This window comes from Neodiprion virginianus, chromosome 5 (assembly GCF_021901495.1).
Source record: "Neodiprion virginianus isolate iyNeoVirg1 chromosome 5, iyNeoVirg1.1, whole genome shotgun sequence".
NCBI classification, from domain to species: domain Eukaryota; kingdom Metazoa; phylum Arthropoda; class Insecta; order Hymenoptera; family Diprionidae; genus Neodiprion; species Neodiprion virginianus.
Window position 1 is genome coordinate 8,412,686 of NC_060881.1, and position 27,937 is coordinate 8,440,622.

At 43.2% G+C, this 27,937-nt stretch overlaps 6 protein-coding genes across 6 annotated transcripts; 3 read left to right on the plus strand and 3 right to left on the minus strand.

Annotated features, from left to right (window-relative positions):
- The first annotated feature begins 3,791 nt into the window (after nucleotides 1–3,791).
- LOC124304818 (uncharacterized) lies at nucleotides 3,792–14,308 on the plus strand. Its single transcript, XM_046763493.1, has 5 exons — nucleotides 3,792–3,894; nucleotides 4,458–5,178; nucleotides 7,645–8,290; nucleotides 12,777–12,891; nucleotides 13,598–14,308. Exons 1-5 carry the CDS (start codon nucleotides 3,883–3,885, stop codon nucleotides 14,243–14,245), a joined length of 2,142 nt encoding a protein of 713 aa, XP_046619449.1. The 5' UTR covers nucleotides 3,792–3,882; the 3' UTR covers nucleotides 14,246–14,308.
- LOC124305978 (larval cuticle protein A3A-like) lies at nucleotides 7,582–8,543 on the minus strand. Its single transcript, XM_046766063.1, has 2 exons — nucleotides 8,432–8,543; nucleotides 7,582–8,288 (listed from the first exon to the last, which is right to left on the minus strand). Exons 1-2 carry the CDS (start codon nucleotides 8,441–8,443, stop codon nucleotides 7,641–7,643), a joined length of 660 nt encoding a protein of 219 aa, XP_046622019.1. The 5' UTR covers nucleotides 8,444–8,543; the 3' UTR covers nucleotides 7,582–7,640.
- A 3,309-nt stretch (nucleotides 14,309–17,617) lies between the features above and the next one.
- On the minus strand, nucleotides 17,618–19,281 carry LOC124305990 (larval cuticle protein A2B-like). Its single transcript, XM_046766076.1, has 2 exons — nucleotides 19,193–19,281; nucleotides 17,618–18,088 (listed from the first exon to the last, which is right to left on the minus strand). Exons 1-2 carry the CDS (start codon nucleotides 19,202–19,204, stop codon nucleotides 17,693–17,695), a joined length of 408 nt encoding a protein of 135 aa, XP_046622032.1. The 5' UTR covers nucleotides 19,205–19,281; the 3' UTR covers nucleotides 17,618–17,692.
- A 1,379-nt stretch (nucleotides 19,282–20,660) lies between these two features.
- On the plus strand, nucleotides 20,661–22,196 carry LOC124305970 (DNA-directed RNA polymerase II subunit RPB1-like). Its single transcript, XM_046766054.1, has 2 exons — nucleotides 20,661–20,734; nucleotides 21,060–22,196. The coding sequence occupies exons 1-2, from the start codon at nucleotides 20,723–20,725 to the stop codon at nucleotides 22,134–22,136; spliced, it is 1,089 nt and encodes a 362-aa protein (XP_046622010.1). The 5' UTR covers nucleotides 20,661–20,722; the 3' UTR covers nucleotides 22,137–22,196.
- Nucleotides 22,197–23,068: 872 nt separating this feature from the next.
- On the minus strand, nucleotides 23,069–24,195 carry LOC124305983 (larval cuticle protein A3A-like). The gene is made up of 2 exons (XM_046766068.1): nucleotides 24,052–24,195; nucleotides 23,069–23,693 (listed from the first exon to the last, which is right to left on the minus strand). Exons 1-2 carry the CDS (start codon nucleotides 24,061–24,063, stop codon nucleotides 23,127–23,129), a joined length of 579 nt encoding a protein of 192 aa, XP_046622024.1. The 5' UTR covers nucleotides 24,064–24,195; the 3' UTR covers nucleotides 23,069–23,126.
- A 997-nt stretch (nucleotides 24,196–25,192) lies between these two features.
- On the plus strand, nucleotides 25,193–26,630 carry LOC124305982 (larval cuticle protein A3A-like). The gene is made up of 2 exons (XM_046766067.1): nucleotides 25,193–25,313; nucleotides 25,994–26,630. Exons 1-2 carry the CDS (start codon nucleotides 25,302–25,304, stop codon nucleotides 26,558–26,560), a joined length of 579 nt encoding a protein of 192 aa, XP_046622023.1. The 5' UTR covers nucleotides 25,193–25,301; the 3' UTR covers nucleotides 26,561–26,630.
- The last annotated feature ends 1,307 nt before the right edge of the window (nucleotides 26,631–27,937 follow it).

Below are 27,937 nucleotides of genomic sequence, written 5' to 3' on the forward strand. Positions count from 1 at the left end.
AGGTTCTGTTCCTCAAAGACAGCCGACAGCTCGATTCTGTTTATTCGTTTTCTTAATCTTATCATGTCGTAATAAAGAGCTTCATTTTCTTTTGTACTTTGTTTATAAGAATGTGTTGGATTAAAAATAAATCCAAAAACACACGAATGTGACATATTCTTCGAATATCTCCGTCCACAGTTCCGAACGTTTATCGCTCGTGATGATGAATAAAAATTACGTTGCCGCAACGTAGTTGATACATTATTCTTAAAAAGCGCTAACAACTCTCGTCCAATTATACGAATATACCGAAATAATCGTCAAGTGTGACACAATTTAGAGGCGTGAAATACCAGCCTGAATTCATGTTCCCAGTCCGAAAGGATTACGGACGGCATTTTGTAATTCGTTATTATTTATACGCGAAAAAAATTTATAACAGTCACGTTGTAAAGGCGGATCTCGATACGGTTATCGATATTGTGGGCTGCTAGGCTAAGCAGTTGCGGGATGACAGTTGTGTCGAAAATAAATATAATAAAATCAAGAATTTGTATAGCCGTTTGATTTACTCGGGCAGAAATATACGCGCGCACAATAATGCGGGTAAATTATTACTGTATAAATAAAAAAAAAAAACACGTCGCCGAACACGTACGTGTAATGTCAAATTGCGCAATAATGCCGAAGAATTTTTACGCGTAGGTACCCTACGCCTTTCTCTCGACGCGGAATCGCTGAAATCAGAACATCGTCGTGAACCTGTAACAGATCACCGCGTTTAAAACCTGATTGACGACACAATTTTACAATAAATTGCGCCAGTCTCCGCGTTATAATTTTCTCGTTAAAAACCACCTACTTTGTATGTCCTCTCAGCCACGTTCGATCAAAAAAATTAAATGTATAATTTGCGTAATTAGATCATTTACGAAATGTTCCGAGGAACAAAAAATCGCAGAATTTTTTTTTCACTTGACAACTTTTCACGTGGTTTTAAATGAAAGGAGATCGATCAACGGCTCTCCTTTACTGCAGGTTTTTTTTTTTTTATTTTTATTTTTTTCATTCTTATCAACAAAATTTTAATCATTTAATCTATTCGGTATTCATCCACGAAATAATTGACTTTATTCGCTATGCGTTCAATTCAAATTATAACTATGTGCTTGTGCGAGAAGACCGGTTGCTTTTTTTTTTTTTTTATTTTTTCACGTAATACCGTTCCAAATCATTATAATACGCCATATAGTTCAAATGTTCGAGCAGCGAGAATTTTATAAAAGGATTTTTTAATTGACTCTTACAGGCTGCGTGACGAGGGAAAGAAAGTGAAATTTTCAGGTCAGTATGCCACACCGGTTAGCATTGCTAAAATTACTGGAAAATAAACTGCGATGTACGTCGATCACCGCCGTGCGTCATTTAGATCAGTATTCCGATCGAGCCGACACGTCTGATGTAATGAAAAATTCCTTCCAATTCATGCGTTCCGTTTATCAACGAAGAAAAGAAACGCACTTATGAAAACAATCGTTTTTATTGTTACACGAACTTTGCTGATAGACCGATTGATTGTTATAAATCACAGTTACATTTTGTTGACGCAAAGAAAGGATTTCCCTGATGAAATACATTTTTTATCACTTTTCGCTTCTCTGTAGTCAAGGCAGGTATCAAATGGATTTTCATTATTTTAGTATCGATTGATGCGGTTCTTTTTTTATTTATATCTCATTATATATTCAGCGAAATCGGTTCATCTATTCCTGAGTTATTTATTAAATTATATTATCCGACATTTTAAGTTGGCTTCATCCAATTTAGAAGTCGCGAAATTTTGAGAAAAATCGGATAAGTCTTTTAATAATAAATAAATTCTGGGACTGATTCTTTCAGGCTGATCGATATTTTTTAAATTAATCGACAATTAATTCTGGCTTAAAAAAAATTTACGTCAGGTGCCGCGTGCAAAAATATTATCGATCCGAATCTTATTACTTGAAGATCATGCGGGTACAATATTGGCGATCAATATGGGCTCGCTTATTTATCCAACCAAGAAACTGCCTCGAGGGTCTGACCAGTCGGTCTTCGCCTCGCTGCTCCGGCTTCTTATTTTTCTATCGCAGTTATAGATCCCGGATGTCGCAGCGAAAACAAATTACATCCTTGAATACGGAATAATTCAAAGTACGCTGTCCCTCGCTGAATTGATTCTCGAAGGTTGAAAAAGCGTATCATATTTGATGGAAAACATACTTTATAGGGCAGAAAATACAGAAAATTAATTTCTTCACGTTTCTCAAATAACGCACAAAATTTTTTGCACAAACAAATTGCAAATCTATATACAGCCTCAAAGTAATGCAGTTCTTTTCGCTCAGATTCCGCTCTATTTTTTCACCGAGCCGTTTGAAAATTAATCTCTCATTTTAAAGTGGCTGTTATATCGCGTCTATCGTGCTGAGATATTTATGTCGTAGTAGCCCGGATTTTAGTCAGGGGCCAATTCTTAAGTAAGATACATGCATGCGGAGCTGTGTTCATTTGCATATGACCTGAGATTTTACGCACGATATATATGCTCTCACCTTAAGTTAGAAATATTATATCGAGCTGCTCGAGTTATTAGATACATAGATGAATTTGTCGGTTGGCCGTAGACAAAATTCTTTTTATCAAGATTCGCCGCCGATCGATAAATATCAATTTTTTCACCACTGAAAAAGCGAGAATTTATTTTTTTATCCGTGTCAATCGGTTCGATCAAAATTTTACGCTAATTGAAGTAAAATTTTGTCGTCTTATAGCGACAGAAGTTTAATCAACATTTCGCACGAAGTGAAATGATTTATTTAAACAAGAATCTGTTAGAAAATGTGTTTATGAAAAGAATTTTTATCTGTCAATAGTGGCAAAATATCTTTAATCAAACGTATAAATTTCCTTGTGAACTGAAAAAATATTTTGTTTCTAATAAGGACGGTTTTTCTTCATTATTTCCAAACATTTTTTATTCACGATGGTGATAAATTTATTACCCATGAAAAATTTGTTTCACGTACGTACAGTAAAGTAAGTAATTTTTATGGATGCGATTACTTAATTACAATTTGGGTTCTTCTCATCAGTTGTTTGAATTTCAACGTTAGTAAGTTTCTTTTCAAATTCTAGTTTCCAACATTTCCACTAAAACAGGACCTTTGGAACCTCGAAACGTTCCAGAAACAACAAAAATTCTGCAAAACTTCAACACTCCCATTGATTCCAGGATTTGCGTAAACTTTGAAAAGTCTACGAAGAACGAATTTCCTTCACATAATTTTGAAACTTCTGCGATAGACCAAAGTGTCAAAAAAAAAGTATTAAAACAAATTTATCAAACTGTCGAGTCTCCGATCTTCCAAATCCGGGAAAAGTAAAAGTTGAAAATATTCGCGCTGATGAAAATATTTACAGAAAGTTAACAAATTCTGTATGAAATGCAAATGCACTTGCATATTTTTTCAAAGTCAATATTCCAAACGGCAACACGGTTATTAAACTACATATCTAATATTCGAAATTTCGACTCTCCACGCGAACAGCACATTAGCAATTATTGTATATCAAACCCCGACTGTTCCAACAGTTTCTGCGATTCCGTCTAGCGAGCCAGTAAGCCAGTTAAAATAATTCATAACCGCCAATTAGCAGCCCGCCATCCCGAGGTATCGTCAGTTCCTTGTTCGCGTCGGTGCTCCAAAAACAGAAGGATTCAAGGCAGTCCGGATACGGTGGCACGATTCGTCGTGGCGGGGTGTGGTCACTCCCCCCATCGTTTCAGTCCTATAAAAGAAGTTGAATTCAGCCCAGAAGGCATCAGTTCCGCACAGTTGATCCAGCGCTTCTACAGTCATGGCCTTCAAGGTTAGTCAGGCTTCCCAGTCGCCACAGAATACGATACGACTAATTTTGGAACCAGACTTGATATTTGAGTAAACTTGAGGCAAAATTTACCCTTCGGTTAAGTGCTTCGTGCCTTGACAAGCAATCGAGCATTTCACCTGGCAGGTTGATTTTGGTCTGAAGATGGTATGGTGCTTGGCACTGCGTTTGTCCTTTCCTGGACAACCGTGCCTGGAATATCAAGTCTGAGTCTAATATTATACGGAGTGATTTTTTTCGAGCTTCCCGACACTTCACATGCCAATTAACAACCGAAAAAGTTACAATTTCGAGTCTTTACTTCCATTTCTGAAAAGATATCTCTATCTGAACTAGCGGACGACAGGGACTCGGCTAGGCCTAGCCTAGTTTAGTTTTTTAGTCCACGTTGGATCGAATATCGTTTCAAAAATGGCAGTAAAGACCCAAAATATATCTTCGACAGTTCATGGAGTGGCAAAGCTTCGGAAACCTTCGAGGAAATCACCCAGTACCAACCTGCGAGACTGACATTAAACCTACAACTCTTTATTTCCGGTTAACAGTTCGTCGCTCTTTTCGCCCTCGTGGCTGCCGCCAACGCCGGAGGTCTGGCCCCCGCCCCCCTGGCCTACCACGCCGCCCCCGCCTACGGCTACGCCGCCCCAGCTTACGGCTATGCCGCACCCATCGCCAAGGCCGTGGTCACCAAAACCGTCGACGCCGAGTACGACCCCCACCCCCAGTACAGCTACGCCTACGACGTCCAGGACTCGATAACCGGGGACAACAAGGAGCAGCACGAGACCCGCGACGGCGACGTCGTCCACGGTGGATACTCGCTCATCGAAGCTGACGGAACCCGACGCATCGTCGACTACACCGCCGACCCCGTTAACGGCTTCAACGCCGTCGTCCGCAAAGAGGGCGCTGCCATCGCCGTCAAGGCCGTCGCCGCCCCCGTCGTCGCCAAGGTCGCTGCTCCACTCGCCTACGCCGCCCCCGTCGCCAAGTACGCCGCTCCCCTGGCTTACTCCGCGTACGCCGCCCCCGTTGCCAAGTACGCCGCTCCCCTGACGTACTCCACCTATGGTGCACCCATCGCCAAGTACGCCGCCCCCCTGGCTTACTCCGCGTACGCTGCCCCCGTTGCCAAGTACGCCGCTCCCCTCTCTTACGCCGCCCCCGCCGTCGCTCACGCCGCCCCCCTGGCGTATTCCACCTATGGTGCACCCATCGCCAAGTACGCCGCACCTCTGGCATACTCCGGCCCCGCTTACTACCACTAAGTTATTCGACCCTTTCGAAATATAAATAATAACATTTGATATTGTGCGTTTTTGTCTCACGCTTACCGTGAGTATTACCCAACCTCGATCTGTTCCATGATTTACTTGTACTCTGGAGTCGCGATGATGCAGCATTGGAATTTTTCGAACTGGTTCTGTCCAAGTTTTCTTTCGCTTACCGATATGAGGAGTTGTCGTAAGATTAATCGAAACGAATCTACTTTTAAATCAGAGGTAGTTGTCTCCAACTTCTTCCCGCTTCATCGGTGAACATAAATGTGTTCTCTAAGATTGGGACACGAATTTACCATTTGTCACTGTATCTGTGCCGCGTCCAAATCCATTAGTTTTAAAAGTGTCCACTATGACTGAAGAACATGCTGCCGAGGTAGTGGAGGTGTAATTGCTAAAACTGTACCGCATCGATCGGTCCAAAAGCTCAAGATCCAGACTCAAAGATAAACGAGTCCGAAGCCAACTCCATTCTCTTCGAATCCAGCGTTTCATCTCAAAATGAGATCTCAAATCGGCCAATGCGTTTCGGTTTACCAAGACAATGTCTCATTATAGAGAACATGAAATGAACGCTGTTCAAACGCGGTGGGTAATAATAAATTATCGCATCACGATCGCTGACCCGTGTTGGTATATCGTTAACTGGGAGATGCGATATTACGATGGTTAGAGCAAAAAGTAATTCGTGAAAGTGGTTGTCGACTACTAATCGTCTCTGACCAATCACGTTAATCTTTTAACTGGTAGACCAACCGGCCGATGGCTCATAGGCTTGGCGGTTAGAAAAGTTGGCTGGAAAAATTAATTATCAATCACGCGTGATTGTGTAATGCGCTTGCAATGAAAGTAATACATGTAAGTAGAACAGAATCTTCTCGTTGCCGTAAAGAAACAAGTTTCTATCTCACCCACTACTGATTTCTTTCTTTTCTCTTCAATGGCATATACATATAATGTAATACAGACGTGGTAATTTAAAGTGAGTCGATTATCGATAACGCGTTTCTGCTTCTCAGGAGCAGTATTTTGGACCGTTACATGACGCAACGATGTCTTAATCAACTCACTGGTTCGTAATAACACTGTTAAATGCGCAGTGTGTCAACTTTATTGATCTATCGGCTGCTGCCCTCGCCCAAGCAGCTACCATTAATCAACGATCGATCACTATTGGTAGGTAATTTATTAACGAATCGGTGTGATAACCGTTTTTCGTAGTTTCTTCTATTGAACGTGAAAGAAGACTGTGGTTCTTGAACAAACGGTGAATCCCAAGTATACAAGATTTTCACCCAACACTTGAATCTTGGAATGGAACAGAGCTCATCCTGCAAATGCCAAGAAATTCAAATCATGAAAGTAGTTCTGAGCAGCCGTGATAGAGAGAACGAATGTTGAGTGTACAAAAATTCAAGCACACTTGGCTTCCAGTCCAATGGAACGCTGAGACTTGGATAAGTGATTTGTTAAACCACTTAGAATGGAATCGCTGTATCTTCTCCGAGAGTCACGTATGCCAGACTGTCTCTGCAGCATTCAGATAAACAAAGTACCCGTATAACCTCGACGGTACCGACCGGTTTAGTTTATTGCAGGATACGGTCGGTCAACCTTGTTGTCTTGCGCCGTTCTCACGAAGGAAAAAACGGCGTCGCCTCATGCTCGGAACGGTAACAAACCGAAGGTTGTCAAGGGTTTATTTTCACACCCGACCCAGGCTGGTGCCTCATTATTGTCTCCTGCGTTGCTCCCGGATCCCTTTCCAAAGACACTCGACCCGTGTCAAGGTCGGCTGCTGGTCCTGTTCCGCGCCAAGGTTGAAGCTTGAGAAAATTAATGGAAGAAAGAACGCTCGCATGTCACACATGCACACGTGTGCGAATAAAACGCTGAATTCGTATTAAGGCGTGTTGTGGTCCACTCCGAAATCAAATTATCGACTACTATAGAGCAAGATCTACCGAACTGATAAGAATAAAAGAATTGCTCAACTTTGTTCAACGCGCGCTGTTATACTTATTATACCTGTAATACGGCGGGCGTTCAGACAGCACGAGACAAGCATTTGCACTGCAATTTCGACTGGCGAATTAATGCCGGTTATGTATATACCTATGAAACTGTCGAGGTGTGGACTAGTTATTTATATACATATGGCGCCAATGAAAGTCACAGTTTTTTATCTACCGTCTATTATAACTTTTACTGGGGGACAGTTGATACTGTTTAACCGATCTTTATGGATTGCATGTTTTTTTATTGATCCCTTTGTCTATTCGCTTCCGTCATTACGAATGGATGATAATTAGCCAATAAATAAATAAACTCCCGACTGATCCGAAAACTCCGAATACAAAATTTGAAGTTAATGAAAACAGAGCAGAAGTAAGTTTTTTCAAATGTTCAGTTTATTAGAAATAAATAGTTCGTCGAATGGTGAACGGCTTAGTGGTAGTAGCCGTAGGCGGGGGCGGCGTAGGCGGCGGGGGCGGCGTACTTGGCTACGACGGGGGCAGCGGCGTAGGCGACGGGGGCGGCGGCGTACTTGTGGACGACGGGGGCGGCGGCGTATTTGGCGACGACGGGGGCGGCCGCGTAGGCGACGGGGGCGGCGTAGGCAGCGGGGGCGGCGTACTTGGCTACGACGGGGGCGGCGGCGTAGGTGACGGGGGCGGCGTACTTGGCCACAACGGGGGCGGCAGCGTACTTGGCGACGACGGGGGCGGCGACGGCCTTGACGGCGACGGCTGCGGGTTCCTTGTGGACGACGGCGTTGAATCCGTTGTGGGGGTCGGCGGTGTAGTCGACGATGCGGCGGGTTCCGTCAGCCTCGATCAGGGAGTAGCTGCCCTGGACGACGTCTCCGTTCCTGGTCTCGGTCTGGCTCTTGGCGTCTCCGGTGATCGAGTCGTGGACGTCGTAGGAGTAGCTGTACTGGGGGTTGGGGTCGTAGTCGGCGTCGACGGTCTTGGTTACGACGGCTTTGGCGATGGGGGCGGCGTAGCCGTAGGCGGGGGCGGCGTGGTAGGCCAGGGGGGCGGGGGCCAGAACTCCGGCGTTGGCGGCGGCCACGAGGGCGAAGAGAGCGACGAACTGTAAAAAATGAGGTAACATTGTGACAATTAGTGCAGAGTAGTGGTTTGTTACACGATTATACGAACAGAAATTCGTTAAGGCGAAATTTTTATTTCAGCTAATTAGCGATTGCAGCTTGAGACAAGTCATCGGACACGAACCTTGAATGCCATTGTTGAGATTGACTGGGATCGACTGGATGTGTGATGCTTGTGGCAGAACGTGCCCGGGTTTATATATCGGTAATCCCCACCGCCGTTTCGGACTTTCAAACTTTAATGGCGGAAACAGTCCGTGTACAATCTTTGGTGGATTTTGGCTTCTGGACTGACCACTTACCGAGACGATTAAAAACCTCCACTGTGGTGAAAATTTATCGAAGGATACGCGTTGTTTTGCACACACGCGTACACATACGCCCATAACGCCTTTCGCAATACTTGATCTCCCGGCGCCGAATTCGTACGCAGCAATTTACAAATCGGGTCGAAACATAATTAAACCATTTCGCGAATAATACGAATTTCCATTCAACTCCATGTCTGCACCTACACGTTATATTCACGCAAGTGTTTATTAGACGCATGCATGCGACAGCTAATGCATTATCGATATCTCCCCATAGACGTTTATATGTCGTTATACCATTTTAAATATATCAAAATATCTGCACCTTAATTTCGTATAAACCAAATGTAATTTCTCGTTTGAACAACCAATCGCGAATTGTAAAATTCCCGAAAGCAATTCCTTCACCATTTCATCGGCCGATCGGCGACCCTGACTCCTGTACATATACATCGTTGCATCACAGAAATTCTAATGTCGTAATTATATCAGCCGGCCAAAAATAAGTGGAACACTTACCTAGATATACCAATCGGGTAATGTGCAAAAAGAAGGAGACCAATAAAGAATTAATCAAATGTTAATTAAGCCCCGTGCAATCAAAATTCAACGATTTTGTGTTTCATCTCATATGCAATGAAAACTTCACCCGATACGCCACCTGAGTCTAATCATTGTCCGCATCCGGATCACCGCATGAATCAGGTTCAAGAGCCGAGAGAACGAATATACCTACACATCAGTTCTGCTCGAATGCGCGGTGCCAAAGATTGATCATTGCCCTCGGAGAGAGAGGAACTCGATCTCGATAGATCTTCAAGTTTCCGCATGGCTTCCGTCGATCGGTCCTCGCCACTGGGTCCTACGTCATTTATCAACCTGCACCTGCAGCCGAGCAAAAAATTGCGGAGTGACGAGTCCGGGTGTGACTCAAAATCCGGGACAGTCTTTGTCAAAGTCACAGGATTCGGACTTGAACGCGTTATTCCCACCCAAGGAGACAATGTCGTGTCCAATCGAATCCGGGATACCGTGAAACGAATCAAAAACGATAGCCGCGATTTGGCAGTTGCTCTTTATTCCGGTTAAGCGACTGAATCACTGCTTATAAGAACATACGTACAAATTTTGCGTACACTGATTGTGAGAGAAATTTTTAGTTCCGGTTAGCGCTCAGTCCTCAAGTATTTTCATTTTTTACCACAATCGAAAAATATAGTTCTAGGTACAATATGAACATTAGTTTCGTAGCTGTTACCAGAAAGTCTAGTATCCGTTACTATTCTTCCTCATTACGATCACTGTTACTATATTTTCTTGTTACTGTTGCGAAAATTTAACGCTTGTGCAACAATAAATTGACGTTAAAGCCTTGTTTAACTAAAAACGTGTCTTCCCAAAATCTGTCCTTTTTTGATGAAAATTACAATGTCACAATGAAATTGATGGCAAATCGAAGAAACAAGTTATATATGTAGCTTCCATTCTTTTCAGTATCAATTTAACATCGGCACATTATTTTTCCCCCTCTCAGTTTTGGCAGTAAGTGGTGCAATCAAGCCGAGCGAGTGGGGGATAAAAAGTAGAAAAAGAGGCGAACAATTTGCAGCAAATTCTTTCAAGGTGAATTTCGCATTTCGTTTCACTGCAGCTGGACGGGCGGTGTTTCAATTAGAGGCAAAGTAAAACGTCGAGTAAAATTTTCGGCTGAACCTCGCCTGTCTGTGACCTTGCCTCGAGGGCTACTGACCTCCAACTTTATTCAGCCTTCGATTCTTAAACGCGCTGTGATAAAGTCTTGGGAAAGGTACGATCAGAGATAAATCTCGCATTTTTAGCTTCCGCGACGATACGAATCAGATTTCGAGAGACGCGAAATTACGCAGTTCGTTTCGGTCGAACGAAATATTCTCACTATACTCGTACGTGACGTCGACATTTTTTCATACCATTTTTGCGGTATACGGATCGCCAAGCGTCGAGTCGATTCGCGGGCCAAATTCCGAAAACAGGACTGCTCGACATATGGCCGATTACCAAGTCATACGATACGATTTTGCCCCGAGCACAAAGGACCGACATTCCTTACGCCGGTCTCTGGAACGAGGACGGAAAAAAGAACGCAAAAACCGCTGCGGAATATCGCCAGGACCTTTATTGCGAGGAAATTATTACGTCGAGTATCGAATTTTGAAAAACGAAACACTCACTTTGATTTAACGGTATAACAGTAAGGAGAAACACTATGTGTTAGATTTAAATGAATAAAAAGTGATTTGAACTTATTTGTTTAAATAAAATTTTACACCTTCAAACAAAGCATATTTAGATTTAACTAATCTTTTTTTAACGACAAATTATTTGGTTGAATCGGAATAATTTTTTCTTTTGTTCAAATTTATTTACAAGTGTGAACGAATTGCGAGTTACCAATGAAATGTTTTACAGGAAAAGAATTATGAGTTCGGTGGGATGAGAAGAACTCTACTTGTGTCAGGAATTAACATTTACCAAAGCCAAGTGAATATTCTTCATTCTAGTTTAACGTTATAAATTACGATGTCAAATTGTCGAAAGATTAATACATAAACTAAAATTCTCTCAATCCAACGTAATTATTCTGCACTTCGTATAGTGTTCAGTAAATATTTCTTTTGCTAGACAAAATTTTAATAAAATGAAATACTGCTCAGGCAAATTTTCTCTCATCGTCAGCTTCGATTCAAACAACCTGACTTCATATCCTGTACGATAGTTTCGAGCTATCGTACAAATATATTTGTAATATCCAATAAAACCTGACGAACGTTGGCCTGGATTAGAAAATCTGTTTGGGACGATAATCGATGCAAATCCCTCCAATTCTATTGTCAGTTTAACGGCGACAATGTAGGCATTATTCCGTGCGTTTTCTCAATGTTGCGGAAACGATCGCGTAAGAATCGATCCTATGAATATTTAACAGGAGAAATGGGTTCGGGTTTCGGACCCGCGGTGACTAATGATCCCCGACAAATGCAGCCCATGCCAATTCCATTCTATTGTATAACGAACAAGCAAGAAAAAGATGGAGAGAGGGTGAATAAATTTACTTTGAAGTACCTCGCGTGCGGTAAAAGCTTTCCTGTTCCCGCTGTCTTCGGATTGAATCAAACGAAATTTAGGGAGAAAACCATCGGAACAAACAAAATCGCTTTCCCTTTTTTTTCTTCGGATCCTTAATGTCGTATCGGCTGAACAGTTTTTGGATTCAGTTGTGGAAATATTTCAACCGCGGATAATAAAAGACCGTGGAATCAGATTCAATATTTGTCAAGCATATAATAGTACAGTCAAAGACAAAAGTTTGCGAATATTTACGACACCTTGTCTCCGAGTCCTCGGTTTTTTATTCTACATTTTCAAACAAAATCTATTGATCGAGTTATTTCTAAGAAATTGACGACACAAAATTGAAAGTGAAGAGAAAAAAATAAAAAATAGTGCAATATTTCTAAAAAGTATTTCTTTCGCGGTAAAAAATCTAATAAGAGACTCGCCGTTACGCGATCGCGAATTATAACGATCTATTCGGGAGCGGCGATTCATTTGGTCGTTAAATTTTGTGGAAATTTTTATTTTTTTTTTGTTTCGTTTTTTTCTTCCGCGCCGCGAGACCTGGTTCAGAACTACAGTATATATATATATATTTAATTCGCAGCTTGATCATGATTTACGTTTGCGTATTGCTCCATATGCGTATAACGGTCGCTCACAAGATCTGATATAACTAGCTGGACAACTTTCTTCGATTACAAGCGAGATCTGACAAAGTTCACCCGCATCGTTTTATACCCAGGTAGAATCACCGTCGTGCGTGTATTCATGCAGGCGTTTTAATTTCGCTAAAGCGAGGATCGTCTCACCGGAAGCATCCGGATCGTCCGACTCTCCGCGTTTTAATAACGGCGCAACATCAGCCTCGGCTGACATTGAAATGGGATTAAGTAGATCAACTGCTGTGGGAGTACCGCGTGGCTATAAGGATTAGGTAACCGGAGGCAAGGCCGCGGCCTAGTCTTGTCGCCCTGAGCTCACGGAGTAAGTAGTGAGATGGGTGTGGCGCGAAATAAAATTTCTAAAGCAAGCCGACGCAGCTTGTTGGACAGGGAACTGACCGCGTTGCATCACTTGCTTGACAGCCCGGACGGGGTATAAAAACCGAATTCGCTCGATCGAATGGCATCATTTGCACGACGCAGATCAATCCAGCAAATTCGCAATGGCATTCAAGGTACGGCCCAATTTTCAAATAACATAATTCGTTGGATTCAAGACCCGTTTTCTCGTATTAAGTTATTTGATTTTCTAATTTGTAACGTTTTTTTTTTTTTTTTTTTTTTATACCGCTGTTACGTGTAACGTTGATTAGAAAATTGTCACTTAGCTTAACGAATTGGCAAACTTACACCGCTGCGGTGATTGCGAAGGTGCTGCTGACCTTAAGGGGATGGTCGGAGTGCCAACGAAACGAACAAAATACAATTCACAATTTTATTCCCTATGGAGCAATGGGATAGTTTGTAATTTTTTTAATACGACGATGTTTGCTTATCCGCTTGTGTGAGAATTGAGACAAGTTCGAAAAATTGTCGTAAAAGTAAGGGAAACGTGGGATTGTTCAGATATCGGTAGCGTGCCATAACCTCAAAGTGAGTGAGAATCTGTTGTAACTATATACTCAGTGTTTTGGTTGGTTGTTAAATTTTGTCTACAATAGCAAATACTATCACTTCAGTATTCTAGAGAGAAGCAATCTGTAAAATACGATTCGCGCACTTCGACCTCCCCTTAAAGACATGGCCACAAATGGTGTGTTCACGCTGTCGAGAATGAGAAGCGTTTCTTTTCTTCTTTCCTTCCAAATTATAAATATCGTTTTTCGAAATGCACTTTTCATATGCATTTAACCGGAACAAAATCTCTCGACTCATTTACAGTTCGTCGCTCTCTTCGCCCTCGTGGCCGCCGCCAACGCCGGAGTTCTGGCCCCCGCCCCCCTGGCCTACCACGCCGCCCCCGCCTACGGCTACGCCGCCCCCATCGCCAAAGCCGTCGTAACCAAGACCGTCGACGCCGACTACGACCCCAACCCCCAGTACAGCTACTCCTATGACGTCCACGACTCGATCACCGGAGACGCCAAGAGCCAGACCGAGACCAGGAACGGAGACGTCGTCCAGGGCAGCTACTCCCTGATCGAGGCTGACGGAACCCGCCGCATCGTCGACTACACCGCCGACCCCCACAACGGATTCAACGCCGTCGTCCACAAGGAACCCGCAGCCGTCGCCGTCAAGGCCGTCGCCGCCCCCGTCGTCGCCAAGTACGCTGCCGCCCCCGTTGTGGCTAAGTACGCCGCCCCCGTCACCTACGCCGCCGCCCCCGTCGTAGCCAAGTACGCCGCCCCCGCTGCCTACGCCGCTCCCGTCGCCTACGCGGCCGCCCCCGTCGTCGCCAAATACGCCGCCGCCCCCGTCGTTCACAAGTACGCCGCCGCCCCCGTCGCCTACGCCGCTGCCCCCGTCGTAGCCAAGTACGCCGCCCCCGCCGCCTACGCCGCCCCCGCCTACGGCTACTACCACTAAGCCGTTCACCATTCGACGAACTATTTATTAATTGGAATAAAATGAGATTCTTGGAAACGTTAATTAGCCTTTGATTTTCGATCTTATGGGTACTCCCGCCCTCTTCCAATTTAGTGATATAAGCTATTACTCACATCTCCATCAAGATTTGCGGCAATGAATCGCCGCCAATTATACTTATATTCGTAGGCCAGCTGAACTTGTAAATAATCATGTACACGGCCAAAGTAGTTGGTACGCTTACGTGAAGAAGTAGATATATACTTTTTGACGAAACTTGCTTTCTAGTAAACCAGCTTAGTGGTTACCGATCAGTTATTTAGCTTCAGCGATGACGAAAACTCCTGTAGCTTCTTCGTAGCTTGGGAAACATTTTTATGCTGAGTCTTATGCTGACACTGATACTGAAGGTATTGGAAATTATTCAGTGAAAAAGTGCATCTCTACGTATTTTTTGTAATTCAATTTGAAAATTTAAAATACCTGTCAAATAGTTTCTAATTTTTATCACGACTGTACAATCTCGGATTTCTACACCAATTGCGTTTCCATACCGAATCGTGAAATACACTAGAGCTGTTGTATAACGAGGTACAGATTGCCAGGAAAACAAACGCTGTAGTAATTCACAAGCAAAAGAAGAAAACTAAGCATGCAATGCGCCGTACGCATTTGGAATTAGTAATGATTACAATATCATTAAACAACCGTATACCTCTTATAAGTATACTTGTACTCCGCAACTGTACCCAAATTTCATGTTCTTGATGTTCCCAAAATAACCTTTCCGATCTCATTCAGAGCTATAGCTTATAACGTAATAAGGAATTTGATCGGACACTAAGATCGACACTCAGAGAGAGACAAGATCAGAACCAGTGAAAGTGAAATTCAGTTGTACTGTTGAAAGCCCAAAGTTTGGCCATTTTTTCAAAATTCCTCTTTATACCAGAATAAAAAAACGAGGTCATGAATTGATTAAAATTATTTTAAACCCGGAAGGCAATGAGTATACTATCAGGCATACTTTTCTTCTCTACACGTCAACTCTTACACATCAAATGCCCTGAAATCTGGTGAGACGTTTCTTAGATAACGTAGACGAGTTACTCGACCTTATTGCATCATGTGAGAGAATTTTTTCTTGGTACCCGAGGTCAAACGATAAAACACATCCGTAGATGTTGAAGTTTCCGCCCTTTGGCGGGGGCCATCGTCAGAATTATCAAACATTCATTGAAATTACTTACGTTACATATAATCAACTAGTTTGAAAACACTTGCTCGCTAAAGCTCGATCGGGGTCGGATGCCTAGCGTAGCTGGATTTTGTGCTCGTGCGCTCGCTGACTCGTTGTCAGTGTTTTACCAGATGTCATAATTGTAGGAGAGACTGGGGCACGATGACTCCCCTAAAAATTCTGGTATTTGCTTCACAGTATCCAGAATGAACACTGTCTTTTTGCATGTGACGCAAACCGAATCTGCCATTACTAGTACTAAAAATCTGCGAAGCGCGATTCTTATCCGTCCGCTCTATTGCGCGGTTGTCTCCAGGCTGGGGAATTCGGCTAGCTGATTTTTGTCGTGGACGATTACTGTAAATGGATGACGTCAAGAGAAAAAAAAACGTTGGGTGACGTCACTTACTGAACATCCGTACATCCGACATCTAAACTTTGGTTTCGAACTTTAATACTATGTATGATGTATGATTGTTAGCGACCAAAACAACGAGGAATCACTATGTACACGTGGCCTAACAATTATTAAGAACAATAGGGGTATAACATAAAATTAAACATTCAATACTCACTAATTTCACATAAAAGGACCACTTGAAGTCAATTGCTAAACTTATTTGACATTTTTTAATAATAATAAACATCCATTACGTCTACTGTAAGCATCATATCCTGTTGTAAGAGGGTTAGAACTAACAATCTCTCTGTCTTTAACTTCATCTTTTAACAATTATTAAAAGCCTTATCGTTAGCAAACAGTAAACGACTCGTTTATCAGGCTCTTTTGGGGACATTATTTACCGATGAATCAAACAGCACTCTTGTGAATGCGTAAACCCAATGTGTCCGTTAACAGTACCTACCTAACTGTAACTAAATACCGCTCCATACATGCACCGCAGGCGAGATCCGATCGTATCAAATTATAGCGTATTGCGTTGGACGTCAAAACGTGGATCATACGAGGTAACTGAACAATATGGACCAGAGCGACACTTGGAGTGGTTGAGTATCAGGAACCCAGAAGGAACTCGTGAAAACTCTAGTAGTTTGAAATGTTCCGAGTACGATTGAAACTAGTCGGTCGAACTAAAATCTCTAGTTTTTTTTGCTACAGACACTACCGGATGATCGCATTTCTAGTCCTTAACAGCTCACAATCAGTTTAATTTTTGAGGTGTTCGAAAAGGGGAGAAAATTATCGGCGCATATTGTCGTAAGAGAAAAGTTTCGAAGTGGTGAAACAGATATATGAAAAAAAAAACAATTTGAATAATCGTTTTGCAAGTCGTTCTGGATTTAATTATAGCTAAATAAGTAACGGTGAATAGAGTATAATACATTGCAAAGTATAGAGAAATTCGTTAAATAATATCCTGAAAGTACAGGTTGCAGGTTTTTTCTCAAATTTCGTTCGAATCGATATGACCGTTTGTTTGAAATTCAGAATATACGTAACTGAAAGTAGTACAGAAGTTTCAAAAGTTTCATTACACATTCTTACTGAATCCTAGATGTACCCTTAAAATTGCGTCAAGCCATTTCTCTGTAATTTACGATAAGTACACGATATAATTGAACAGTTCAAAAAATCGCAATTCGATAATCGTATGTGGCAGAAGCCTCGAAAGCTTCACAGACCATCAGTATTAAAAATGAGGTAAGCTCAGTTTTTTCGGATCGAACATAATTTTGCAATATGAGTCGTAGGTGAGCCGAAGACGAATATTGCTAATACGTGAAGCGAAAAGATCCTTGCCTCCTTGTCGCACACGATTCTTTATATGACAAGAGTATGTTAAGCGTTTTTTCACAAAGCATGAAATTGAGGTTAGGATCGCGTAATGTCAGATTTGTCTGCTACAGCGCATGCGCGCAGTACAGAAACGGCCACTTTCAACTCCTAGGGCTTAAAAGTGGTCTTTGCTGTTCTCCGCGCATGCGCATTCGCAGACTCGCTCGGCCGTCATAGAAACGGGTACTTTATGTACGGAAAACACAGATGGAAAAACGCGATAAAAATGCGCTCGCTATATAAAGAATATTTTTTCGCAATAACAACAAAGACACTCCGCTTTACAATCGTGCGTAAAAATGGGTTAATAAACGGCGCAAAATCACGACATACGTACGTTTTATAGCAAAACCGTTTATTTCTAAAGTACACAATAATATCTATGAATAACATATTATACATGTGTTACTCAATGCTGGTAATCGTTTGCATTGTAACCTGCGGTTTGGACACCATTATTGTAGACGTTTCGAGTACCTACAGGTTCCCTACGAACAACAGCATTGAATCCGCTCTGACCGTCGGCTTTGTACTCGACGATCCGACGGTGGCCATCGGGTTCGATCAGGGTGTAGAAGCCCTCGACAACGTCGCCGTGTCTCGCTTCTTGGTGGCTCTTCACGTCCCCGGACAGCTCGTCGTGCACCTCGTACGAAAAACTGTACTCCGGATTCGAGTCGTAGTCTGCGTCGACGGGTTTCATATCCTCGGTGTACGCGGATGCACTGTGCCCGTAGTTGGGGGCGGTTGGGAGCGATTGGGGGGCGGCTGTAGCGACAGCCATAAGAGAGGCGAGGAGCACAAGCTGAGGAAGAAATTTTTAGACGATAAATCGATGTAGCAGATTTTCGTGACCGGTGAAAGATAGGGAATTTCATGAAAATGGAGTGCGAAAAATTTCGAGAAATCTGTTGAATGAATTCAAAATGTATAATGGAGGGGGGGGGTTACAAGAGTAAGAAAATATATAAAGTTCAGAATTAACTAATTACATATCTGCTAAGTTGTTGAATTTTGAAAATCTGGTGAATCTCGAAAATCTATTTTGTTGCAGGAGTATGAGAATCAGGAAAACACAGAGTCTGCAGACTTTGTAGAATATTGAAAATCTAAAATTCGGGGAACTCAGAATCCAGATAAATCATGATCTAAAAATTTAAAACAATTAAACCTGGCAGTGTTTCAATAGCTATGCTATACGAATCGGTCAAAATTAAGAACACAGGTTGCAACTTTGAAATTGACAATCAGGTCTGATCATCACTGAAACCATAATTAATAATCGAATATGTCACTCAAAGTTGAGCGAAACAATTTCATTTCTAATATTATTTTTATCGATATTTTCGCATGCTAAATTATATTTTCACTGGGATTGAGTCGTGTATAATCTATTTAATTCTCCTTGTTTCAACAGAACTTGATGAGCAGTCAATTATAGAAATTCATGCAGGAATACATAAAATCACAAGAAATCAAACTCTAGAGAAGATTGAATTTAAAAAATTCACTGTGACCTGTTCAATTCGTAGATTTTTGAAATATTACATTATAATTAGTCCCATCAGAAATTTATCGTATCGCATTGAATTACATCCATAATCTATAAGCATTCGGTAAATAATTATTGTTAAATACCCAGCCTTTTAACAAGTTACACAAAGTCTTTAGATAATTGAAAGCTGATCGAGAAAAAAAGGCAGCGCCGATAATTTTTGAAGCTAGTTAAAAGTGCAAAACGGTCGGACGTCTATTTTTCTCGGCTCATACATTGAAGAGAGAAACCAAAAACTTAAGAAATCGAATCTGAGAATCGAAATCGGCGAGGTTTTTTTCGCCGATTTGAAAGAGTGTCTCGAATCGTTTAATCCACAAATTAATAATAAGTTTACGTAAATGTTCAGCTTACTTGGAGAGCCATGGCTACTTGATCGGTCGAATGACTGTGCGTTAGTGGTAGCTCGAAAATCGATGCGGTTTTTATAACAGGAGACCCCCCTCTTTTCGATGACAAGAATTGCTTTTGTAATTGCAGGTATTGTTATACAACGCCCCAGCTCCCGAGGCTATACACATTGATAAAAATTGACGTTTGCACTTGCTCCACATATCACCCTCCCCGTTTAATTAAACACAAACCACAAGGTAGCATTGTTCAATTTCATGGTCCCACGTGGTCGAAAACCCTTTTTACATCGGGCAGAAAGACGTAACGTTTCCCGGCCAAATTAAATTCAGAAAAAAGTCCGAGTTTCACTGCTCGAAAGTATCCGCAACACGCCCAACAATTCCTCCTGGCGGAATTTTCGATTAGTCCAGATTTAATGACTCGTCAAATACGTCAAAACGTATGTAAGCCGATGAATTCAACGGCTCTAAAAATCTTTACGTCATCACATTTTATCCGGCAATTTTAAGTACTTACATACGCACATCTAACCCGGTAATATTGCTTATAGGCTTCAACGCAATGAAACGCCTTTCTTTTCACCAATTTTTTTCACCACGTCTAATGGATGCCATACCATTGACTTACGGCTACAGAGCCGTTAGCCGAAGTGTCTAAGCTCCTTCGATTAGAATGCGGTCAATTTCAGAGAGGACTTTGCGCTGCTCGTTTTGTTTCAATCGAAATACAGTACACACTGTCCGTGTCAGTCGATGAAATACGAATCCTACACCCCATGCAGGCCGGAGAAGGAAATTCATAAAAAGTTTTATTGGTTCGCTGGTCATCTGATCCATACCTGTGAACTATATGTATGTGGTCTCAATGTCAGTTCTTTCGGTCTAGATTTAGCCCACAGATAAATGTAACAATGCAAAGTAATGATGTAAGCCGATCAGAAAAATCCCTTCGCGATTGCTTAATTTTAGGTTCGCGCTCTTTCATCAAGGGATGCTCTGATGCTTTCTGCAATCAACTTCACAGCTCGATCCGAGGCCAAATACTACCATCATTTTCACTCGCAACCTAGCAGTTACTCTTTTCTGACGAACAAAGCAAGTTAAATATTACAACGATTAGAAAAAACGATTTTAGATAATTTTTTAACATCTTGGATACAACATAATGCATCGACGGTTACGACGCTGATACGACCGAAGAAGAATCCTGCGAGAGTTTCTCATTCGCGAGTTTAACAGCTTGATCAAAGATTGACCAAAATCACGATTACAAACCAAACTGTGCAACGTTTATGACAGTCGGAGAACGAATACACGAAACCGTTTTTGTCTCCTATTCAAATAATGATAGTATTTCTCTAAGTGTATATAGTACTTGCTCTAAAGTTACACAGTGTACAGAGATCAAGAGAGAATTCTATATGCAAGCTTGTCTGCGGTTAGGAACTGAGAGGGGGGTAAATCGTGGGCGTATATAAAGGTGGCGAATTTATGACCAGACATCACTTGGTCCTCTCCAATCAGTCTCATCATGGCCTTCAAGGTGAGTCGGAGCTTGTTAAGGTGGTTCGTCAACGGTGAAATACGTTTGATCTTGTAATTTGTTCCGAAATAAAATTTTCAAATATATCGCAGCAAGTACAACAATTACTATAGAACACCTGCGGTAATTTTAAAAAATTCTAGAGAACTTGTACGAAAGTTATGAAACTTGCAAAATACTGCGTGTATTCTTATCGGGAAGGAAGTTCCTCAACTGCGGCACAATGAATTTTGAATTGTATTAATTCTCAAACGAACTTAATACTCGTGAAACATTAACGTAAGCATTTTCTTCTTACACATAAATAAACATTTTCTCTCTTCAGTTGTCAGCCCTGTTCTGCACTCTCGTGGCGGTCGCCGCGGCCGGCCTGATTCCATCCGGTTCCCAGGGCTTCCAGGGCGCTTCCGGTTACAGCAACGACAACGACTACCCCCAGACCACCCCCGACTATCCCCACGCCGGAAACGACTTCTCCCGAGTAGGACCCCACGGCTTCAACACCCCCAGCAGCCCCAGCGACTTTGGCCACTCCGGCCACGCTTACGCCGTTAACGAGTACGCCCAGACAACCGGGGAGTATAATTCTCGTCCCTCGAACGAGTTTGCGCAGTCCACACCCGACTACAGTCACGGCGGAAACGAATTCGCTCAGACGACTCCCGACTACGCTCACGCCGGGAACGACTTCGGCCACACGACCCCGAGCTACCCCCACGTCTCGAGCGAGTACGCTTCGAGCACTCCGAGCTACAGTCAGACCACCCCGAGCTACGGCCAAAGCGGAAGTGACTTCAGCCACGGTTCGACCGGCTTCTCCCACAGTGCGATAAACTTCGCCCGTCCCGCCCCAGGCTTCGGGCATTCGACCGGGGGCGACTTCACCCAAACGACATCGAGCTACTCCCACGGATCCTCGCCCTTCCCCCGTCCGACTCCCGTCTTCGTGCCTAACAGCCAGAGCTACAACCAGCAGTCCTACAACTCGCCGATCGTCAAGAACGAGGTGCACGACGTCGACGCCGACTACAATCCAAATCCCGAGTACAGCTACTCGTACAACGTTCACGACGAGAACACCGGCGATGTTAAGAGCCAGCAGGAAACCCGCCGCGGCGACGTCGTCGAGGGCAGCTACTCCCTGATCGAGGCCGACGGAACTCGTCGCATCGTCGAGTACACAGCCGACGCTCACAACGGTTTCAACGCCGTCGTCCACAAGGAAGGCGTCCCCCATCCTCAGCCGACCGAGAACTACACCCCAGCTTCTGTCACCGGGAAATACGGAACACCCGCCACTCACCCTCCTCAGGGCTTCACCTCACCCGCTGAACACACCGGATTTCCGGCCTCCACACCTCGCGGCCCCTTCGACGCTCCCGCATACGGATATCAACATTGATTAGCCAATTCGACCACTTGGAAACCTATTTATTCAATAAAAAAATATTTTTTTAGTTAACCTTGGAGGCTGTTTTTATCGTAGTGCGAGGGTAACTTTCTTCGGAATTCATACCTCGTGCGTTTAAACTGTAGGAAAGAATTAGACACGATTCTTTCAACGATCAAGCTAATTGTAGGTGACAAGTAGTTATGTTGAGAATTCAACGTAGGACAAACCCGGGCAGTCACTCAGCTGGTGATTCGATTCTCATTCGGAAGCGAATCGACGGGTTTCTTGTTTCAATACTGTTGGAGCAAATGTATGCATGTGCCGAAATATTATGACTGTACCGGTGGATATGGATTTTGACTGTTTAGGTAGTGAAAGACACGGTAGAATCCTTCCTGATATTTTATAGATTCTCAGACTGTTTAGAAACTGATTTTACCGTAACTTAACGTTACATGAAAATGGTGAACAGAATTGATCATTCCTAAACGTCGATCCGTCCCTCGTTGAACGCAAGAATATTACAGACAACAATTTCCGGCGAGTTAAATGCCCACTGATCGAAGGATTGAGTAAAAGTCATCAAGATCTTAATTGAAAATTAATGTTTGGAAGATAGAGAGCAACTATATATAAGTGCTTTGTAAACATTTCTAATTGTAAGTCTATCGGAATTCGCTAGGCCAACATGAAATTACTTTTCACTCCAGCCGAATACATTGGAAAAAATACGGTGTTAATCACCATAGAATATAATTTGGTATCAATCCAACACTATCTAATGTAGAATTGCCGAATTGTTAACAAAAATTGTTCTGAAGGAGTCCAATTTTCTTGAATTTCAACAATACCACCATTACACAGTGGTGTGTTACCAGGTGCGTTAGAATAGAACCAAAAGGAGAGGTGCAGTAACAAGATAAAAGCACATGGTCAAGGTGTACGATTTAAATTAATTCATATATTTAGAATAAATAGCTAGCGTCGTAACGGGTTGAATTAGTGTTGGTATCCGTGAGAAGGGGCAGAGTAGCTGACGTGGGCAGCGGGGGCGGCGTAACCGTGAGAGACGGGGGCGGCGTAAGCGTGAGCCACGGGGGCGGCGTAGGCGTGAGCGACGGGGGCAGCGTAGGCGTGAGCGACGGGGGCGGCGACCTTGACGGCGGGGGCGTACTTGGGGTAGGCGGGGGCGGCGTACTTGGCGACGACGGGGTGAGCGTTGGGTGTTCCCTCCTTCTCAACGACGGCGTTGAATCCGTTGTGGGGGTCGGCGGTGTAGTGGACGATGCGACGGGTTCCGTCAGCCTCGATCAGGGAGTAGCTACCCTGGACGGCGTCTCCGTTGCGGGTCTCCTCCTGGCTCTTGACGTCTCCGGTGATCGAGTCATGGACGTCGTAGGAGTAGCTGTACTGGGGGTTGGGGTCGTAGTCAGCGTCGATGGTCTTGACGACGGCCTTGGCGATGGGGGCGGCGTAGCCGTAGGCGGGGGCGGCGTGGTAGGCCACGGGGGCGGGAGCGATGACTCCGGCGTTGGCGGCGGCCACGAGGGCGGCGAGGGCGATGAGCTGAAGAGTAAATTTAGGGTGTGAATGAGTGTCAAATGGAATGTCGACGTTATATTTTAGGGATCTACTAATCTCCTCAAATGTAAAATAATTTTCACGAAAACGATATTTGTAAGAGTTGTATGAATACCGGATTATTTCCCTGATGCGAGCCATAGGGGCCCCTGATTGTAGGCAAATCAGAGTACACGGTTACCCTGAGCAGCTCCGCTGCTCTTTTGTTAAACACCTCGGAGCCACTCGGAGTGAACTTGTACTTTGGATTTGCCTATACTATGGGGTTCCTATGGGGCGAGTGACGGAAACAACCCGGTAGAATAGAATTTTGATAGTTTGAAACCACCGGTAATCAGCTTACTTTGAAAGCCATGGCTACTTAGTCGGTTGAATGACTGTTCGATAGTGACAGCTTCGAAATCGAGACCGTTTTTATAAGAGGCCCCCCTTCGGCGCGATCGCCAGTCAGCGTTATTGGCATTCCAGTCCTTCTGGCCGTCGTGTGGGCCACTGTAAAACATCAGTTATACCCCAAGGCTATTAACAAAAATTGACATTTGCACTTGCTCTACATAATTTGCGTCCCCTACCGGCTACCAGACCCTGCGATTCTGTCACAATTTGCGCTTCGCACCGAACGCCTGCATATTAACAAATGACAATTGTTATATGAGTCGGGTCTGTTGTATTGCACAGGTTCGTTTTCACAGCGTGATTGTAGTCTGGCCTCGTTCCAGCACCTTGGACTCGATATAGCAACACTAGGTTAATCGAAGTCTTTGTCAGTGTATTTATTCCCGAGAATTAAAGTCCTTTGATGTACTTGGATAATTGAAAATTGATTAATCGAACGCTTTAAAATGACGGTACTCTAATTTCTCGATCTATGTCAAACGGGGGCGTAATTCTCGAGTGCTGGGTACCGAGTACGTACGTATACCTTGTACAACGCGATTATGCAGATCTAGATGTAGATCATAGATTGAGGAAAAGTATTCAGGGCAATTCGAGTTGCCTAATTCCTAAGGCTATAATATTATTGATTGACAGTTGTACCCTACCCGGGGAACTGTACAATGTTAGAATCTATTAGGAAACATCTATCCAGTGTCGTTCGTCATATATCTTATGCAGAACACCTTGCTCAAACTTAACCGGTGCTACGCATAATCGCATCGACGAGGTCCGTTGCATGTAAGCGAGTCTCTGCGAATTCACATTAAACATCTGTGTCACTACGTGTGTGAAGAAAAAAAAAAAATTTCGCCGTGACTATTATACAACCGAAATACCCTATTACGTAAATTATCAGCTCAATTAATTATGCATCCGAGTACAATTTCGCTCTGTCAAAGGTACAGGCTCCGTTCCAGGTATGTCCGACTCCTACGTTCCGGCTGTCAACGGGATCGCAACGTAACCCGCCTCACGTCTCTTTGATACACTTGAGACTATCACTTAGCCTACCGCCTAGGGAATGGACCTCGCGATCAAGAATTTTACACTTTGGAGGGGCGGGCCCCACGAATCTCGTTTCATTTTCGGCGGTATATAAACCCGTGTAGCTAGTCTCTAAACATCACTTGATCCAACTCAATTCCCTCGATCAACATGGCCTTCAAGGTAAGAATCCACTGCACCGTTTTATTGTCGATAAAATTGATCAGTTCACAATTTTCTTGGTTAAAATAAAAGAATCAGCGTGGATATATAACGATTTAAAGAGTAGTTGGAAAAACAGAATAGCAAAAAAATACGGTATTCCAATGAATCGAACATATTTGAAAATTCTTTGTAAGACGCGATCTACGAGTTAAACTAAATCTTTACGAATTGTACGATATTTCGATTTACAAAACTGAACACATTATTCGTTTTCTTTTCCAAATGGACCAATGTCTCCCAAAGTCTTACTATTTATATTTAGATAGATGAGAATACATGGATCAAAGTTATAATTCGTGACGAAAAACGTAATATTTATTTCGCGCAAAACGGGGTAGACGAAGATTCTTACGAAAAGGTGAATTCAATTGAAAAGACAAAACATGGCTTACTTTTTAATGCATCGACTAAACTTAAAGTCACATGGAATTTAGATAAGCGCCGATCACTGTTTCGGAATACTATCACGAGTAGATGACACTTCGGATTTCTACCGATACGTTTCACTCTTTATTACAAACGAATCTCGAAAAAAATTCAAACCACCCGTTTCTCTATCCAATGTCCTGAACATTCATATATATATAGTTGTGTCAACTCTTCACGGTTTCCCTTGAATAATGAATATTTCATTCCAGCTCATCGCCCTCGCCGCCCTCGTGGCCGCCGCCAACGCCGGAGTCATCGCTCCCGCCCCCGTGGCCTACCACGCTGCCCCCGCTTACGGCTACGCCGCCCCCATCGCCAAGGCCGTCGTCAAGACCATCGACGCCGACTACGACCACAACCCCCAGTACAGCTACTCCTACGACGTGCACGATGAGCACACCGGAGACGTCAAGAGCCAGCAGGAGAGCCGTCACGGTGACGTCGTCGAGGGAAGCTACTCCCTGATCGAGGCTGACGGAACCCGTCGCATCGTCCACTACACCGCCGACCCCCACAACGGATTCAACGCCGTCGTTGAGAAGGAGGGAACACCCAACGCTCACCCCGTCGTCGCCAAGTACGCCGCCCCCGCCTACCCCAAGTACGCCCCCGCCGTCAAGGTCGCCGCCCCCGTCGCTCACGCCTACGCTGCCCCCGTCGCTCATGCCTACGCCGCCCCCGTGGCTCACGCTTACGCCGCCCCCGTCTCTCACGGTTACGCCGCCCCCGCTGCCCACGTCAGCTACTCTGCCCCCAGCTACGGCTACCACCATTAAGCTCCCGTTATAACCTGTACAATGGATATTTATTTATTATGTGAAAAATAAACCTGTTCTAAGATATTAATTATGATTTGCTGACGAACCCACCGTAGTACACTCTTCAATAGTTTATTTGGTTATCGTGATAGCAGCTGAGAGATCCTATTACTGGAATCGGAATAAAACGGCAAAGTAGGTACACCGAGCGAAATTTTTAGTCCCGATTATGGCTCGGTCCTTAACTATTTTCATTTTTTACCACAATAAAAAAATATAGTTTTGAGGTAGAAAATGAAAATTAGTTTTCTAGCTTTTACCAGAAGGTTTAGTATCCGTTGCTATTCTTTCTCATTACGATCACTGTTCCGGCAAAGAATGAAGTCATTTTAAAGTCATTTGAGATCCGAGTGTCGGCCCGCGCAACAGAAGTCAGCACTGCCGTATGAAGACTTTATAAGACAGTCCCGAAGTTAGCCGTATAAAGTGACGATTGACGGATTGAAATCAAGCGTCTAAAAGTGACTTTTTCATCTTTATACCGGAAAAAAATTGAACACTACAGGTGCTACCAACGCTTCTGGAGCGTATAATTGTATGAACGTACAAACTCTACAGAAATATCGAAACCGAAGACGAAATGTAGCTGGAACAGTACAATAGAGTCAAACAAATCGCAATACTGCCATGTATGCGTCGTATCGAAAATACTTCGATTTTACATTAAATTTTTGCAGCTGGAACAATCAAGTTGCTGTAATGGATTATACATGAAGAGCAATTGTAATAATTACATAATTTACCGTCGTCATATCGATGTTGTACTTTGTACACGCTGGTATGTCTCTCATGCCAGTTACAATGCGCCTCGAAGATGACAGCAGAATTTGAGTGTCTGTGACAGATTCTTTCCGTGAAGTGAGATTGTCCATTCAAGTTAGAAATAGCATGAATCTCGCCATCTGTAGGGCAGTTAGAGCGAAGTGAAAAAATTTCAATTTAAAAATCAGTTTTCCCTATATATGCTCAGACATTTCATTCTGAAATCCTGAAATATGACCCGAAAGAATTTTTTATAGGACCCAACTTTACGTTCCTAGATGAGCAAGTGAAGTTTCAATTCTTCAGGGACGTACAGTCGTATACTAAATGTAACTGTTACATGTATTTACTACATCATATAACATATAATCATACACGTTATAATTATAGGTCATTACGGTATTGCAGGGTATTAAATTGATTGAAAGATATTGTTAATTACGTCATGTGTATTTATTACAGGATATAACGAAGAAGACATTTCTTTCGCTTTCTCCTAGCCGCTATATGCATCGAGCAAAATTTGAAGGTGAAGGAATGAGAAATGAGATGTATTGTGGAGGGAAAACATCT